This window comes from Streptopelia decaocto, assembly GCF_964273445.1.
Source record: "Streptopelia decaocto genome assembly, chromosome: 2".
Lineage (NCBI taxonomy): Eukaryota > Metazoa > Chordata > Aves > Columbiformes > Columbidae > Streptopelia > Streptopelia decaocto.
Window position 1 is genome coordinate 135,040,668 of NC_138655.1, and position 18,832 is coordinate 135,059,499.

At 35.1% G+C, this 18,832-nt stretch overlaps 1 protein-coding gene across 1 annotated transcript in view; it reads right to left on the reverse strand.

Annotated features, from left to right (window-relative positions):
• Positions 1 to 18,832, reverse strand: part of PHF14 (PHD finger protein 14) — a 166,408-nt gene that overhangs the window by 40,490 nt on the left and 107,086 nt on the right. Inside the window, 1 exon segment of the mRNA XM_082043954.1 lies at positions 12,009 to 12,126. Within this exon segment, the coding sequence (XP_081900080.1) occupies positions 12,009 to 12,126 (118 nt within the window).

The following is an 18,832-nucleotide window of genomic DNA, read 5'->3' on the forward strand; positions in this document are numbered from 1 at the left end:
TCAAACTGAGCTAAATTGACAATGGGCTGTTTACTAAAAAAGGAATGAACAGCCCAGTTGACACAGTTTAAGATGTGACATTAATCAGCCATCTTTTGCTGAGCCCACAGGAACCGAAAGGTCACAATTAGTGCCGTTGTTTTAAAGCATCCTTAAAAAGGCCTGGAAATTCCTCATTCTTCCCTAATTAACAATGCTGAAAATGATATATGGAATGATGAAATGTTAACATTACTGTATTTTTAGAAGGCATGAATATTTTTCCTGTGTTGTTTTTGTTGGGTTTTTTTTAACGATCACATCTACCAGACAAAATTCCTTTATATGGTTATCATCTCATAGTACAAAACACACACCAAGTCTCTTACTCTTAAATATAGTTGCTTAATAACATTGCACATCAGATTCTTTCAGTTAAAAGCATATGCATACAGTGCTTATACAAACATACAAATGATAAAATTTAATACCCTAACAGTACATATCTGCGCATCAGTTTTTAGGCTTTCAAGCTTGAGACTACTGATGCGTGAATTCCACAAATTGTCTGATCAAAATTGGAATGAAATAACCTGTAGTCAGTCAAACTAAACTACAAATCTAGCTTTGATACAGCAAATATAAGAGTGGTTTTAATAGTCACTTCATACCAGTAACTACAGTGATGTGACAGAACAGCACTGTGGAGCGAAGCAGCTGGTGCTGAGGATCAGCCAGACGTTGCTGTAGGATTCAAAGAGATGAATATGTTGGTCACAGAGACCGACTGCCCACGAGCAGCCAGAATGCAGCCTCAGCTTTCATGTCCCTTTACAGGAACCCCGTCTGTGCACTCTTGAGCCCTCTCCGTAATGCAAATTGAGTGATTCCTTTCAAAAATGCATTCCCAATCTTAACCAAAATGCTGAGATAAATACACATTGAGATACCTGAGATTGAGGTCCATGAAAATGAGCATATCCGAGCATAAGAACCATTTCAGGTAATCCATAGGAAACGTTCAAACTAACAGGGTATTTTAAACACCAGCTTCATTCAGAATTCAGTAGGGTTACCCTGGATTACGAACAGTTCCCTTCCTCCTCTGAGATTCACTACTCTGAAAGCTCTTTGGGGGTATTACAATTCCTCCTCCCTCTTTTTTTTTTTTTTTTATTCTCCCCTGTCCCCCAATTAAACAAAAAAAAAAAAAAAAAAGGAGAGACAGACACACCCAGTTCCCAGTTCCTTACTTTTAGTTGATGGTTTGACTGCTGCCCTAAATTACTTGATGAACACATTCAGCCATCACAGGGAAGATCCTGATTCACTTCCCTCTTCCTAAGAGGGTTCAAAATCATATTTCCCAAGGGATTGCTTAAGCCATCTTACTATTTTTTAGCTGAAGGAGGTAGCTTTCCATGGAAGAACGAGTCATTGGATAAAATAATTCTTTGTGTATCAATGGCCCCTGCCTATGCTGTACCTAGAAAGCATATAAACAGCAAGGTCTGTAGGTCATTCCAGTGAGATAATTAGTAATATATTAATAAATCATAGCTCTCAAATCTCAAGCTTTTTTTTATTTTATCATAGTTACCTTTTAAATGTAAGATTCCTGAACCTATCCTTACATTAATAGAGACAGCTTAAAATAACCTTCAAGAAGTTCCTTAGCACCAGCAATTAAAAATCAAAACCAAGATATCTATTTGCTCTGAAGTTCCTCTGCATTCTGCAATATTTTCAATCGAAACAAGCAGTGGAGATATCAGGCACTAGAAGAAAATGGTAGGACAAGCTGCATATTTCTTTAATACACAACATACTTGCAAATATTAGTACCTGATACGTATCACAGTATCACAGTATGTTTGGGATTGGAAGGGACCTCAAAAGATCATCTAGTCCAATCCCCAATCCTTATTTACTGCACGGGATGGGTTATACATTTAATATTCATTATGTCAATGACTGTATCAATCTGCTGACACCCTTCTATTTCCAAAAATAAATACGTGATGTGATTAACCCACTCTAAGTACACTTGTGTGTACCTTCCATAAATACTGAGTTATCTTGCTATTTCCTTTTTTGACACTCTCTTTTCTTTGGCTATTTATACCACATCTAAAAGGATACTATCTGCCCTTCAGTCTTCATAAGATTAGTAGCTAGAAGAAATCTTGATATCTACAGATTCCAAGGCTTTCCATGTATGAAATTTTTTTGTACTGTTTGACACAGCTGAAATACACTTAAGACTTTTCAAACATGCCCAAAGGTGTTTCAAACCACTGAAGCAGATAATAATTTTCAACCATTACCAAAGACACATTCACTAAAAAAATCTAAGATAAATTTAATTGCTACCGGAATTTAACAATGCACTATAGATTTTAAAGGTTTTGTAAAATTCTTTTCAAAAGCCACCTTAAAATTCCATGTAATATTTGTGGGGTTTTTTTGGTAGAGCTGATTGTAATGCTCTTTCAGTTATATTCCCACACAAGCTATTTGCTGAGCCAATTTTAAGGAGAAGGAACTTTTCTGCTACCGAATGCTAAAACCCAAGTGATGAGACACTCCTTTGCACCGAAAGTGGCTGACACAGCACAAATCAGCAATGCCCAGCTGTCTTCTGCAAAATGTGATTAAATGTGCCTGGCACCAAGAGAATCTCTATTTGAGAACGGCTACTAAACCTCACTACCACTATCTAACACTACGACAAAAAGCAAATCTATATTCTGCTAAAATTCATTACTTGCTTAGCACTTCATAAAATGGTACTTTTTTTGTTCCCCCTCTCCCTTCTTTCTCCTGGTTCAATATGATCAGATTTTGCCAAGGCAGCATTAGTAATTTATACTGATGAGTGACACACTACTTGAAGTGACATATATGGTTGCATTTCTTTGGAAGCCTTTAAAATAAAATCAACCTTGAGAGTAAACATGAGCAGGTAATTAGGCAACTATGATAATGTGTTCAGATCCTATCCAGAGGCTAACAACTAAAAATCTAATTCTTCCTGTGTCAGATGGAGTATGATTACAGGTGATGTGCTAAGATAATTTGCAGGGTAATAAAGCTGGACTAGTGAGGAATTAAGAGATATAATTCTTCTTTAATTACATGCCTTCTAGTTTTATATAAAACATAAGGTAAGAAATATATTTCTAGGTAAAGAAATCTATCTCAGGAATTCAGTAGCAACAGAATACTACCTTGCAAAATAAGAGTGGAATGGGATGCCACCAGACTCCAGATAGACGTTTGCACCTCTCAGGACTCCCTTTGTTTATGCTATTGCACTGTACACAGCTTTTACTAATTTCTGTTGAGTCTTCAATTCTTCGCGAATATTCAAATTAGAAAAGATTATGCACAATGGATATGTGTTTTTAATACTGCCCTCCCAGAGCTTGTGTCATCTAAATCAAAAAGTTAAGCAAAGCTCAAGAGGTTAAAAAATTCATAAGTCAGCTACAAGCTTTTCATTCACAGTCTTTTCAGACGCTTTCAGAATCAATGCGTGCTCTACTAATTAAGTAAATAACAATCCAAATTTCCAATAGGGTTTTTAATAGACAGTAGTAATGGTCAATTATAATTTATTGATAAATTTATGACTCCACTGTCAGCATGAAGACCCTAATTATCAATACTCATTATTCTAGGAACTCTAGAAGTAGGAAGACAAGTGGATTGATGAAGTAGATCTGAATGCGTATTAGTGGTGAAGCTATGATGCTTTGTCAGCTACAATTTGGTGACTTTCACGTGAGTGTATCTTCCTTTTGCGACCTCACTTAAAAAGGAATATAACACAGAGAAAACCTGGGTTAAAACTACTATCCCCATGTATTTTACATTTCAGTATAGCATCTTCAATATGTTACATTTACTGTCACGATGCTGCTCAGGATTGTATTAATGAATATCTAGAAATTGTTTTTCAAAAGCAAGAAAGAGAAAGCCTGCTGTTCAGTAAGGAGCAAGTATTCCCTCTGTCCCGCCCAGACACCAGCCCTCTACCAGCCTTCTCACACCTTGGAGAGTACGCGCAGCTGCCAACCAAGGAGGAGGTACAAAATCTTCCTGTCATGGAGTGCTGCTCAGGGCTGAAAAAGTGCTCCCATTTCTTATCCTCTTACACTGCGTCAGCCTAAAACCAGGTTTAGTAGTTTTACTTCAAACACGATGCTAGCTGCTTTTCGGATTTTTCTCAATTGCAGACAGGTCCCAGCAGAGATTCCTTGCCACTCAGCACAACAATAGCAGGCAATATAGGCTGTAAATTCATTTTGTCACGGCTTAGGAAGCGTAAGTCATAATTCAGCGGAAAAGCTATTTCCCAGATAAATCGTAATTGTGAGCAGATTTTGTTAGAAGCATAACCTAAGGAAGGTAAGGAGTGGCAGTGGCATTTCTGTAGTAACAGCTGCCTACAGAGGGATTTTGCTTCCTAAACCATTGCCTTAGAGTAGGTAACAGTTATTCTATCTAAATTAAACCACATCTAAACTAGATGTTCAGTAATTTAAAGACTAGATTGCCTATATTCAGATTAGATGCATTAAAAATGTATCATCACTACACTGTGTTTGTGATTTCATTTTTGTAAGTCTAGTACTTTACTAATCAGGTACCTCTTAAATGTTGCAATGGAAATCAGACATGGGTGTCTATTTTATACAAAGTGATAATTAATGACCAGGCTTGTTTCTAATTTCAGGCATCTTTGTTTTTACTTCCGTAACATATTTTTAGTTGCAAAAAAGCAAAACTGTCAAGATAACTTATGAAAAGCAGAACTACCTCAGTAATAATTGGATTCATGAGACATTCACAAAGCCCCTTGAAAAAATAATTTGCTTCAATTTAAAGGAAGTATAAGGTGTGCGTGTATAATGCCATCAGAATGAATCACACTTTTCATTAGTATTCAAAACATTTTTTTCCTACTGCTTTTGTCATAAAATATTCAGCATTATGAAAGGCATTAAATGATACTACTGCTCTCCCATTAAGGAAAGATCTTGTAACAAAGTGCAAAGTTTCAGCTTTGGAAAAATCCTGCGTTGTTGTTTATGAAAAATGGTGAATGAAGTTAAGCAGCAAGTAATTTCTTCAGTCTCCTGGATAAGAAAAAATATGGAGAAGAAGAAAATGAATCTTGGAAACCAAACAATTTTTGGACCAACTACCATTAAAATGCTCTTTTTTTTTTTTTTTTTTCTGACAAAAATACTCACTTAAAACTGCTGTGAATAGTTTAAATCTTAATTTTCTAAGAATATACCACTGACCAAACAGGCTCTTATCAGGTTTATTATAACTGCTGGTTTTTGACAAAGTTGAATGCAAGCAAAAACTAGGCATCTCACTTGGTATTAATTGGGAATTCAGTTTTTAATCTTTTTTATTAATACTCTTTGATCTATTCCAGTGTTATGCTTTAAAGTCAGAAATCCGTTTTTGCATTTGGAACAACAATTCCTCATCAAGAGAAAGATCCCTGTATTCCAGTTTCTTTAAAATTCTGGGTGGTATTAAATGTACTATCATCTGCGCAAACAGTAAAAAAGAGACTGGTTCAGACAAGGTTATGGGAAAGACAATGCTGTACTGTATTGTCCATTTTTAACTATACTTTTTTGATTACAGCTAAGCTGCACTTAAGCAGAAGAACAAGCACTAGAAGTCCATGATGAGGATCTGGCAGTCAGTAATATGGAGTACTGGAATTGGTAGAATTGATTTTGATGTGAAGAACAATTAAAATATTTAAAATAAGCATCTGTTCCAGAAATATTTCACAGTGCTTAACCTTCTTTTTCATTAAAACCTTACCTTCCTGCTTACACTATGAGAATGTTCTTCTGCCAGCTAAGTGTATCTGATCATTTGGATTAATTTGGGGATTCAATACCAACTAACTTTATGCCGAGTTTATCTGCTATTCATAAATCAAGTCCCAGCTTAAGTTAATTTCAAGGCTGATTATTTTTGGAGCATGTTGTGGTATAAATTATTCATTACATAGATCTATCATACCTGTTTGCCAGAAAAAAAACAGATGCTGTGCCAACTAATTGTTTTAAATGACACCTGGGGAGCAAATATTAAAATGCAATTGGCGATATTTCAGCCAACTGATAAGAATTACTATATACTGCAATTTCACTTTAAAAAAAATTTTTTTAAAACTATCTTGACAGTAAAATTAATTTCTGTGCCAAGGTTTGGCATTACTGAAGTCCTTAAAACAGAGCATAAGTAGTGTTAGGACTTGTGTTCACACAGCCTTACAGATTTGAATAATTTTCTCTTGTTCAATTTTAAGGAAATCATTCCAGTGCCAACATTTGTCTGCTTCTCATAAACTTAGGAAGAAAACAGTGATTTCAGAACAACCACATATTTTCCAGATGTTTTATATTTTTATAAATACATATATATATATATATTTATATATATATATATAAAAATCTTCTGTCACACATCACAGAAAACAGCAACATCCGAGTCTACATAGCGTAACTCAACCAATTTTAAAATACATGAACACACACAAAAATGTTTAACTCTATCGTTCTGGATGACCACATAATAAAGTAGATCGCAATACTCACACTTAGTAAAACTGAAGTAAAACCTTTACAAATGCAGTCAGAGAGTTACACTATGCAATCTGTTATTCTGCAAACCACTTTGAAATACTCTTACCTTCTGGCTGAAAAATGTTGCATAAAAATTGAACTTTTTCTATTGTATTACGCTCTGCTTTTATCAGCCAGCAGATTTATTAGCAGTATTCTTTTATCATTTTTCAGCTGCAATGCTGTTTGCCACGGTGGCACTACATTTGCTTGTATGTTGTGTCCTCAAATGAAGGTGCTCAGATGCAACAGTCTCTCTGATGTAAGCTGATTAAATCAGGGTCATAGTTTCTTTACTGTTGCAGTAACCCTTTGTCAGAATATGCATCTGAAACAAGTTTGAATTAATACAAAAAAACTTTGAAGTGTTTATTGAAAGACATATTTTAAATGTAACTACTTAAAATCACATTGTATTGAATGATAAGATGTATCATATATGAAACATATTTAAGATGTGATTAAGCATGCATATATACTACGACCATGTGCCAACCTCATCTATTGTATTTAAATAAGGTTCCCTTGTATACATAAAATGTTAAAGATATTAGCTATATTGAAAATGTTTTGTTCCGAATGCTTAGTAAATACCCAGATAAAGTCTGTCCATGCAACACTGATTCAATCATCTTCTGTGTGTACTCAGGCAAGGAGAATCCCACCTAAACTATAACCCTCGCTAATCTAAAGTGGCTGGCTTGGCTCCCTCTTATAGCCAGTGGGCAGGAAAAGGCAACTCCAGAGAACAACGCATCCAAAGCTAACAAAAATGTCTAAAGTAAGGGAGCAGTATTGACATTTTGCAAAACCAAAGGAAGAGTAAGAATTATAATTTCTATTAAATTAGTTGCTGAATTTGCAGTAGTCCAGATCACATAATTATGGAGACATAGTATAATACTTTCAGAACTCAGCTTACAGTATCATCCACTGCAGTTTTGAGAATTCCGCATTTTTGCATGTTGGGCCAAGGTATTCAAGCCACGCAATAGCAAACAAGGAACAAAAAAACACAAAACATTTGAAAATGTTAATTTGTCTAGCTTTCATAGGGTGAGACAAAGGTAAAATTCAAATTTCTGGTCATAACTCAAATACTTCAAACATAAGGTCAAGCTTCCTTTTCTTTTTTTTTTCTGTTCTCAAAATCATCGGTTCAGTTTTAAGGCCTTGCAAAAGCTAAGGACAGTATTTTCTCCCAATACTCAATCCAAATTAATCCCTTTTAGTGACTCCTGACAGCAAAATCAGAGAAGGCAGTGTTCCTACACCAAAAAAAAATAAATTCACAGCATGAAATGATCAAAGGCTGCAAATTCATGCACGACCACAAAAGGATTTGAAGTGTTGCGGGTCACCTTAATTTTGATGTTGCCTAAATTCCGAGAGCTTGGCATCAGGACTTTTTTGTTTCACTATTTATTTTTTAACACACTTGTGTGAAACTATGTGTGTGAGGAAATGCTTTGAAGAAATGCTTCCTGAGTTTGAAAAAAAGACGTAATTAAAAAAACTAAATTAGACAAACCATAATGAGATTGCCACCTGCACAAATCATGAGTAGATCAGGAACTTCTACGCTCCTCACAGGCCTTCTTAACCACTTACTTTATTCTTTACTAGAATAAAATTACATGGACTGCAGGAATTGAATTGCTCAGTTTTATCTGACCAAATTAAGAGATGCGAAATAAACAGTACATAAAAAAAAGTTCAAATATTATATGAAATATTTTATTATTACAGTGTCCAATTACATTTGCTTATTCACTATGTCAAAGCTAGATCCACCCAAAGAAATACTTCTACTTGGCTAATAAGCAATATCATCCATATTTGCCTTCTAACACAAAAGGTGTAAAAAAATATATTACTTGCCAGGGCTGGTGTGTCATGTATTTGTAGTTCCAGCAAATATTTCCTGAGGGGTTTAGATGAGAATTCTATGCATATATACTGACAATTTATTCCCACTGGAAAAATGCAATACAGTAAAAAAGATGAAATAAAAGCCAACTAAACAGAAGTCTAGAGACAAGGCAGCTGATCTTGCAGCACTCAAATAATGACCTGACATGTATACTCCGCAGTGTTTTGCAAAATAGATTGTACACAAAGATAAGCAGACAGAAACCTAACTAGCACTGTCATTCTAACCACCATGATAGATGCTTAGACTCTTTGCTGCCTAGGTCCTTTGCAGTATTTTAACATTGGTGGAGATACTTTAAACAATACCTTTTAAATAGAAGGCAACAGAAAGGAATCCACATCTAACATTATAATGAGACCTCATAATGAGACCCTTATTGCACATAATGAACAATGGACAGGCCACATTTATTACTACTAAATATTACCACATCATAATACTGAATAATTTGATTTATATTTTATTTCATTTTTCTTAAATTCAACTAAAATAAGGTTTTATTACATACTCATTCTGAATATAACTATTTGAAATTATTAGCAATTTATGATTTAGAGCGCTGTTTGGAAATCCTGAAAGCGCACTGTAATCCTTTCCAGGGTAGATGGATAATGTTACAGAAATTGAGAGCTTATAGGTTTACTTCAGCTTTCATGTGATGTAACAAAACGCACAATGTTTTTGAGATGAGAGAGCTTGTCAGACCTTAGTAGTGAGCATCACCCATTCCATAAAAGTGACAGCGAGTATTACCAGCAGAGAAGCTGTTGCCCTCATGCCCTACAGCAAAGTCACTGTCTGTCTATTATTTGACAGGCAGGGTAATATGGGAATATGTTACGCTGGTGGAAAAACTGACACAATTGCTGGAGAGTCCTGTGACTAGTATGAGCAAAATGGAAGTAATGTCCAACATTTGTGATAGATAGCAATTTAAAGCATATGTTTATTACTGCTAAATTACATCCCTTGTACTGCTGACATCTGCAAGTGCTTAGCAAAATCTGAAAATAAAATCATATTATTCATCGTCAGCAGTATGCAACTTTTCCTGAACATCTAAAATTGAAATTTCTAATTAGAATTAGAAACTAACTGAACCATTATATCCTACGTGTTATAATCGCTCCCCTCAGGTGTAATTTACCTACCAATTGTTTTCGAGGCCCAATACTGCTATAGAAGCTACTGTTGGGGAATTTTAAAATGTATACTGCAAGAGTGATTCAAATTGGATCAAAAAAGATGAACGAAATTGGAGGAATGGAAACTAAATAGTCTCCTTGGCCAAAGGTGGAAATTCAATCCCATTTTGCTGCTATAATACATACAATAAACTTTACCACGACACATCAAAAATTGGATTTAGACTGAGAGGTTGAAATTGCTGGTAGCTCAGGCTTGCGATTCATCCACAGGTCAAGCAGAGTGCAGCAAACAACACAACCTTCTCTAGGGTTTTCCTCTTCTGAGCTCTAAGTACACATTTGAGAGACTATCCCCTCTACTGAGGGGTAGAAAAAAACCTTTATCGTACCAGCTCCTTCTGGCTGTGACATGCTGTGCAAAATCGTGGATATATAATATGCATTCCATACACTACATTCACTCTGCAAACAACCAAGTAGATAAACAAAGTCCTAATCCTTTTAAAAATACATTTACTTTGAGGTTGCAAGGAGTTTAACTCAACACCATATTGTTGGAATTTGTTACACAGTATAGAATAAAATAAAGCTACCAAAAAGAGACTTTTTAAAACACGGAGAGCAATAGAGCTTTTTGAGAGAAATTTCTCTGCATAGCTCTGTGGAAAAGCTTTGGGAAAGTGACTAAACAGAACCACAAGGAGTCCCCATAAGACAATTTTTCAGTATCATTCATATTCATTACATATTCACTCAAATACAATTCAAATTGCCTGTTTTTGAAAGTGCAAAAGACTTTATTTAAATTTACTCATTAAAAATCTTCATGAAGGAAAATGAGACAAAATAACAAGCATTTTTAAAATTTATAATAATCACTAAGGTAACACAAAATATACCGTCATTCTAACCATAAATTGTTTACTCTTCAGAACATCATATTTTTCAACATGCACCTCAAAACTAATACACACCTTGTACTAAGTGAAGCCAATTAAACTTAATATACAGAATAAAGTATTTAAAAAATTTTATCTGGTACACAGTGTGTTAATCTCCCGGAAACATATTTAGAAATTATAAACCCTGTTCTGTTTGTTTACTCAGAAGCAGCCAAGAATACAGGAGATGGAAGATTTTAACTAACGTTATCAGGAACCCCTTTTAGTTTAAGCAGGTGACAGAAATTCAATAACAATTTTAATTCACTCTTGGAACGTCCATTGCATGTAAGCGGTATTCAAGAAAGATTGCTTGATGTCCAAACCGTAGTGGACAGCTAATTTCCGATGTCTGTCTTCATATGTCCTTACAGAAAAACAATTTGATTAACCTCACAACATGAAACTGAGTATCATGTTTTTCCAGTTGGAAATGGACACTAGCAAGCCAAAACATGATGAAAGAGTTTAAGTGTCCAATATGCCCACACACAACCTAAGACAGCATCCCTGCAAAGCTGTGTCCCCGTGTATCCAAATACTGAATCACTGCCTTACTAGTTAAAAAATTCTGTGAAATAGAAAGTGGTGGAGTAGCCTGTAAAATATCAAAGACTTTTCGAATACTCTATTATTTTAACACTGAGGTATCAGGTGCGTTTATAAATCCAATTTTGAAAATCATTTGGGAAGTGTCTCTTCAGAGATTATGGCGATGATAGAAAAGAATGCCAGTACTAAAGAAGCTTCTGTGCAAAAAATCAAAATCTTTATTTTTGAAAAGTCAGTACTACAGAAGCATACTACTACTGTCAATATTATTAAAGACAGTTAACCCATGTCAAAAAATTTGTTCTAGTTTTATAATGTTGTATTTGATCAAGGCATACCAATCAATATACAGTATTAACAACCTTCATATGATTTTCCAGTAAAAAAACCAGGTTTAGTAATTCAAATTATCTTCATTTCTTTAAAAAACCATATATTTTTTATCACTGTCCTTAGAGGTTTGTATTCTTTACTACTCCTGACATATTATCACTTGTCAATAAAGTTACCAATCCTGATACAGCATCCACACTCCTTTGTCAGAGAGAACATAATGTGAAAAGAAATAATTTAACTGGGATAATAAAATTCTCTTTATTATTTCCATTTTGCATACATTCTTTTTTTAACCTGTTTTACAGAGAATCTGAAATAATTATTTTATGACCTTCTATTTTTTTTTCAGAGCAGAACTATGTATAGCATTTCAACAACAATTTCAGATGCTAAATAAGACTGCTAAAACCAGAATACTTCAGCTATTTCACAGGATGAGTTAACTTACTTTGGAGGATGTAGAGTCACATTCCTGACAAATCCATCCATAGCCAGTCTGCTTAGGAGACTTTTTCAAGGGAGGGTCGAGGCAGCCAAAATGGTAGCAAAGTCTGCATTCGTCACACCTGCAACAGAAAAAAAATCAAAATATCTATTTACATATTGATTGCATTTCTATAATATTTTAGATTGAGCTTCACTGACATTCTCAGCACAAGTCTTCCCAATCCACTGTCACAACACAGAAAATCCATTTTCTCTAAGTGGTATTTTCAAACACAAACACTTCAAGTAGGTTCTGCTGAATTTGGAATATCTGATGTAGACACCCATATATCAACTTTGTCATAGTCACATATATAAGAGATTATTTAAGAGACTTGCAAATTAAAGAAAAAAAAAAAAAGTAAAACAAACCAGCTCAGTTTTTTAGATATTTCAATATAATTCAAGGTCATTTTCAGATTTTTTGGGGGTTTTTAGATGGTGACTATATTGATTGTTCATAGTTTTAAGACACCATTTTACACATCTCATTTTTCAAGGCAAACCCAGCAATGTTCCCTCACATATCCAACAATTCAAGTTTAATTTACAACTACAAATTATATTTTTTACACTAGAACAGTGTGGTTGAAAAATAAATGCACAAAATATTTTCTTATTTGCTTTGAATTTTCTGGAAAGGGGTGCTAATTTCACCGGGATCTTTCAGGTTTAAAAGTGCCCTATGTACAGAAAACACTTTTATGTTATTTTTTTAGTTAAGCCTTTCCTTCGTATTTTGTACTATGTATGGTCAACATAAAAAGCTCAGAACATATACTAATAGTATAGCTGTTGTTCACCTATTCTCAATCTACCAGCATTGAAGAAATGCTACAGTGTAACAAGTGCTTCATGAGAGGATTTTTAAATCAGTACAACAATATGCTGAAGAACAGAAAGCTATTTCTAAAAGTAAATAAGAGATTTTCCTATATCCTGATGAACTTCACTTTATTTGCATACCTCCTGTATTCTTTTGTATGAAAAAGCAAGCTTTTTTCAAATTTACTTTGCAATATTCTCTTAATTAAATGCCATTAAACTCCGAATTAAAGTGATATAAAAATATGAATTATTCAAAAATAGGAAACAGACTGATTAAAACAGATATTTTCTAAGAAGTTCCCTACACTTTCTTTCTCTGCTTCCCTGGCCACTCATTTTCTCCTCTACAAAACATGCAAACACAAAAATATATAAAAAAATTTGCAGTAGCAGCATGGCACAGGCTTCATCAGATCAGAGGGATATAATTTATCAACAGAACACACGGTGCATCACAGGAGGATTTAAATAACAGAACACACTGCTGTATTAACAGAAGAAAATATTCACGTGACGTTTCTCCAAGGACAAGTCTCCAAATAAAAAGAAGTAACTGTTTTCTGATTATGATCGTTTAATCTAAATCAATACTTCTGTCCTTGTTCTCTGGGCTGAGCTTGCCAGGGAAGCCACCTGTTTTTAGCAGTTATATGTAAGACACAATCATTGCTAAAGGTGTTGCGTGTTCTGTTTTCCACTAAGCAGCTATTAAAAGCAATAATCTACCTATCATCAGTATGCAACATTGGACGGACATGGTTTTTGTATTTTTACAAAGTAGGACCTACCAGATTATAATCTAGATCCCTAGGATTGTTTAGTAATAACTAAATCCAGGACAAAGAAAACATTTAAAAAAAAGGAAGCCATTCTCAGCTTTTAAAGACGTAAGAGTTCTAATGTAGAAATATATTATTTACAATCAGGAATATATGTATTTTTATTTCTTGTGAAAGACGTATTAAAATAATAAAAAGGTTGAGAGCGGGAGATGAGACAGGTCACACTCCTACATCCCAACAGCCTATTTGACCTTCAGCAAAAGATTAAGCCTCTTTTGAGCCTCAGTGTTATCATCTGTAAATGAATGTATTTTTACTAACCTATATATGTATCTAGAACCTTACTTATGTAAATGCTTGCATTTGAGCAGTCCTTATCAGAACTCCCTTCTTGTAAACTGTTTGGGACCCCCTAACACAAAATAAAGCGTCACACTAATTCTGACTCACTTTGTGTATTTTTAGCGCTTAATCAAAAAATCTACAACTGACTTCAAACAGTACTTAGATTTTTTTTCTGAAGTGATTGCCTATAAACACAAGTGTTCATATCTTCAAAAGAAAATGTTTCTTCTTTAAAATTGCACTTTGCTATCTCTTCTGATATCTTTTCCACTTTGTATCTAGAATGTGGTATTTCCTGACTGCACCTTCAGCCACCTTTCAGAAGTAAAATGAGGGAGTTTGCAAGGCTGGGTTGAAATAACCAGAACATTATGAAATCAAATACAGTTCTGAAGGCACCTTTCTAAAGCTGAATGTCTTTAATATTTATTGTCATTAACTTTTATCACTTCAAAGTTGTCTAGTTTGGCAGAAGAAATATTGCATTTTCCTAGAATGAGTTAAAAATATCTGTATGAACGTTTTCAGATACTAATAGCTTCTATCTGCATCTGCGCAGCTGAGAAAATGCAAATAACAAAAGCTTATTTTCATGTATCAAAACATAAAAAGCTGCATGGTGATAAAAGCTATTTTTAAACACATCATACTGCTTTTTATTGGAATACAACTTCTGTATTGTGGCACAAATCCACTGATTCTGAAGTTCCCAGAGCATGATGTGGGGAAAATGGCTGAATACACACTGTACTGTGGTTATAGATGATGCCCTAGCTGTCCAGCAGCTCTCTGTCTGCTGAGACTGAACTGGGACCAAATGAGAAGCTTGCACACATCACATTGGCATTCTTAATTCCTAATTCTGCTAGGAAACCTTACACCTAGGTTAAAATTGCACTAGTAAAGTGAGATTAAGCCCTCAAGTGCATACTATCACTTGTTTTCTTTTGTTTAGCTACATAGAAAATCCACTGTCAGAAGCAGAAAATAAGAAAGCGACACAAAATAAGCAGTACTTTCAACTTAATTAAAGAATGAAATTGCTGGGTCACAAAAGGTGTCATGCTGACAGTCTCACAGCCTTTCAGTAAATGCACTCAGAGATCAATCACAATACAGACATTTAGAGAGCAAAGGAGTCGCACGGCGCTTTCATTTACAAATATCATCCACTTCCAACCTGAAGATGGCTTAATAACACAAGTTAAACTATCAGGCTGGGCGGAGAAAGGAAATCACTTCGTCCATTTTACAGGTTCAGTTAAAATTTTTACCCTTGTGAATTCAAGGTCACATCTTCAAAACAGTCTGCAATCCAGCAAATATTTTATCTTGCTATTATTTGTGGATAACTTTTTTGTGGTTAAGCACATGATTTACAAATGTAATTAAACGCACAGCCATCTTCAGTGGCCTGGCTAGCAGTTGTACTGAAAACTTTGTGAAAATAAAACCAGAGCTCCACACAAAGACAAGCTAACCTAACCTCATAAATTACCTCTAACTGACAGGTAATTGCTTACTATCAATGTTTTAACAAGCCTGAAATTACTTTATGCATCAAAATTAGAAATCACTGTGGTCCTCATTCCAACAATTAATGAGGATAGATATATGTCCACTATATACTGAGAAAATGGAGTGTGAAGAAGAAAGGTGAATTCTGAAGGAGTGAGGTTAACGAATTAAAAAATAAGAAAACGTTTTTTACTTTAAAAAAAGTATAAAATGCAGGTCAGCTACATCTTCACAGCAAGAAAGCTTGATTAAGCATTTTCATACCTAAAATACGTCTGATTTGTTCTTTAATAAAGTGATCTCCATCTGCTCATGCCCTTGGATTGTTTTTATTAGTTTTTTAGCAGTACAGCTGGCTGTGCTCAAGCCCTACATAACTCTGCATTTTCCTGTTCATAATTAACTAATTATGCTCTAATCAATACTGTAGATACTGATTTTACAATGTAAATGAGATAAATGAGATAATGGCTGGGGTCAATCTCATTTTATTTACAAAGCCCAGCACACACATCCAATTTCATTACATTGCATCTACCTGCATAGGAGGGAGTCTTATCAGTTGGCCTGCAGAAGTCTTCCTGCAAGCACAGGGGAAAAGGACTTGAGCTTTTACAGAGGAGCAGTGAATGCAAAACCTGCCCATTGCTGGCACATTTGTAAGTCACTGGTTAATACCATCGAAAACCACAAAGAGCTGATTCAGCCAGAGTGAAAAAACCTATTTTGCATTCACAAGACAGCATCACCCATCTCTAGCTGTAAAAGTAATTACCTACATGTCCCTGAAACACAACATTAATAAGCTAATCTTTAAATACAACTTTCCAAATATGCTTCAGAGACTACAGAAAATCTCTCTTATGTACACACCATTGCCCATCGTCTGCAGTGTCATGTCAAAAGGTACCACGCTGAACAAAATTGCAAAATATATGTGCTACTCCTCATTCATCGCAACAGCTTAGAAAGATTTACTATAATGGAAAAAAAATACGTAAAACTTTGATACACTATTGAGAAACCATCATCACCATTAAAATTAGAGAATTTGTCATATAAGACTTACTCTGGCAAATTTAGAACTAACTAGAACAAAATGAGAAGTAATCAATCCAGAATTTTTAAACTCTCAGAGAACTGCGTAGGTGTGCATTGGCTCACCCATTACCTGGAGGGATACAACATGATGGCTATTCCATCACCTGTGAGGATTTAACCATTTAAACGCACCTTTCCTTGGCTTGTTCTGGACCTCATTTCTGAGTAAAGGCTCTTAAAACCTCTGGAACAGATGCTGCTTCTCAGGCACTGGTCTCTCTCCCTTTAACCCCTTGATCCCAAGTGCTGGGCCCCTCTGAAACTGCGAACAGCTAGAGACGCGCATGGGGGTTCATTTTAAATTCCAGCACATTTTGGGGTTCGGATGAACAACTTAAAACCCAGCTATGACAGTTGAAGGCACTGTCATAATTTTGATTCTTGTTAGTGTCTGTATGATAGATCAAACGGCACAAAAACCAGAGTAAGCTGATGTAGCTCAAGTGAATTCAAACCCCAGAACCAAGGTGACTGACTGGACTGGGGCAGGTGAGGAGCGCTCCTGTCACACCTTAATTGCAACCAGCCCACAGAACTGATAAGTTCTGGGTGACAGGAATGAATACTATGGCAGGGGTTCTATCAGCAGCTCTTACATGTAATGTACACGTTCCTGTACCTTTATGTAAAGAATAAAATTAAAGATCTAATGGTGACATAACTGAATAATCTTATATTTAGTGCACTGTTATTAATGCTGTCCAAACAGTAAATTTATTGCACTTACTGAGGGAGGAGCCCAAAACAATAGTGCTATTTCTTTATGGAATATGCGGAAAACATTCTTCTTTTTAGCTTTTTTTTCTGACAACTCTTGAAACAAAGTGAAGTGAAAATACATTTCGTATATCACCCTGCCATTCTACACCAAAACTCTTCAATTCAGCCCCACAGATTCCAACAGAAATTGCTTGTTTTGCTGTGACATGTCATAGGCCAAGCACAGACCACAAGTGATGCAGTGCTGTATTTAGACTCTAATTTAAAACATAAGGTCTAGATCCTTAGAAGCTCTTTTGTTTTTAGGCAGAATATTGCCAGAAGAGAAAAACATACTAAAGTATGGAATGGAAAAAGCTGTTTTTCCTCTTCCCGATTTTTTTACACATTTTTCCTTGCCTACAAGGAGCATAACAACTCAAAATGGTCAAGTCACCTTGCTGTTTCTGTTCTAGAGAACAGTTTTAAGAAACCTTCAGCACCAGGATAATTTAATAGTCTTCTCACATAGGCCAGTCAAGCTTTATGGGACATGAGCACCAGGAGTGTGACAGATTCCAGCACTAAAATTCTTCCATGACTGCACTTGCATGCAATACTGAATATAAACCAGGATATAGCCTAATTATATAGCCTCTTCAAATACAGGCACTGGTTATCCTGAAAGGCTGTCTCCAAAGATGCTCAAAATTCAACTGTATGTAATGCTATGGAACTTGATCTAATTTCAAAGTTAGATCTAACTTTGCAGTCAGTCCTGCTTTGAGTGGGGGCTTGAACAGACGTCCTCTACAGGTTTTTTCCAACCTACTTCTTTCTTTATTATAATCTTTTCATAATTTTCATTTAAGTAAATGAAATACTCTTTCTGGGAAGAATAATGTTTATGGTATTGTAAAAGTAATTAAAAGCCACACTCAAATTTCTATTTTGAACAATGCAATCATACAAAAAGGAAGTCCTTGACTTCCATGGTTTATAATGTTATATGAGAAAGTAGATATTACTTCATTCTGTTATGCCTGGAAGAGAATGGCATGGATATTGGGGAAAGGTGAGAGAATATACCAGGCTCAGGATGATTATTACATTCTGTTTTTTATATCCACCTACTACTGATGAAGACAGTGTATGGGCAAGAAGGACATACGGCCCGACAGAGCAGGATGACTTTACTGATCTTCAGCTAACAGTAGTTTCACGATGAACTACTTACACAGTTCTGGATGTGGGAAACTGTATAATCTCTAACTTACTCAACATTCTGTCCAAACTCAAGGACATTAATAAAAGTATTGTTTTTTCTCTTCAGTGTAAAATAGTCTGGTGGAAAAGCCTTCATTCACTCAGAAGATCTGTGCTACGTTTTTCAGCATCTGCTACATCAACTAATTTTTAAAGAAATCCTGTATTTAGCACTAGTTACAACACATAACAGCATGAACTTCTATGGCTTTGACCTCTAAGCTGTTCTGCTTTTAAGTAAAAAAGG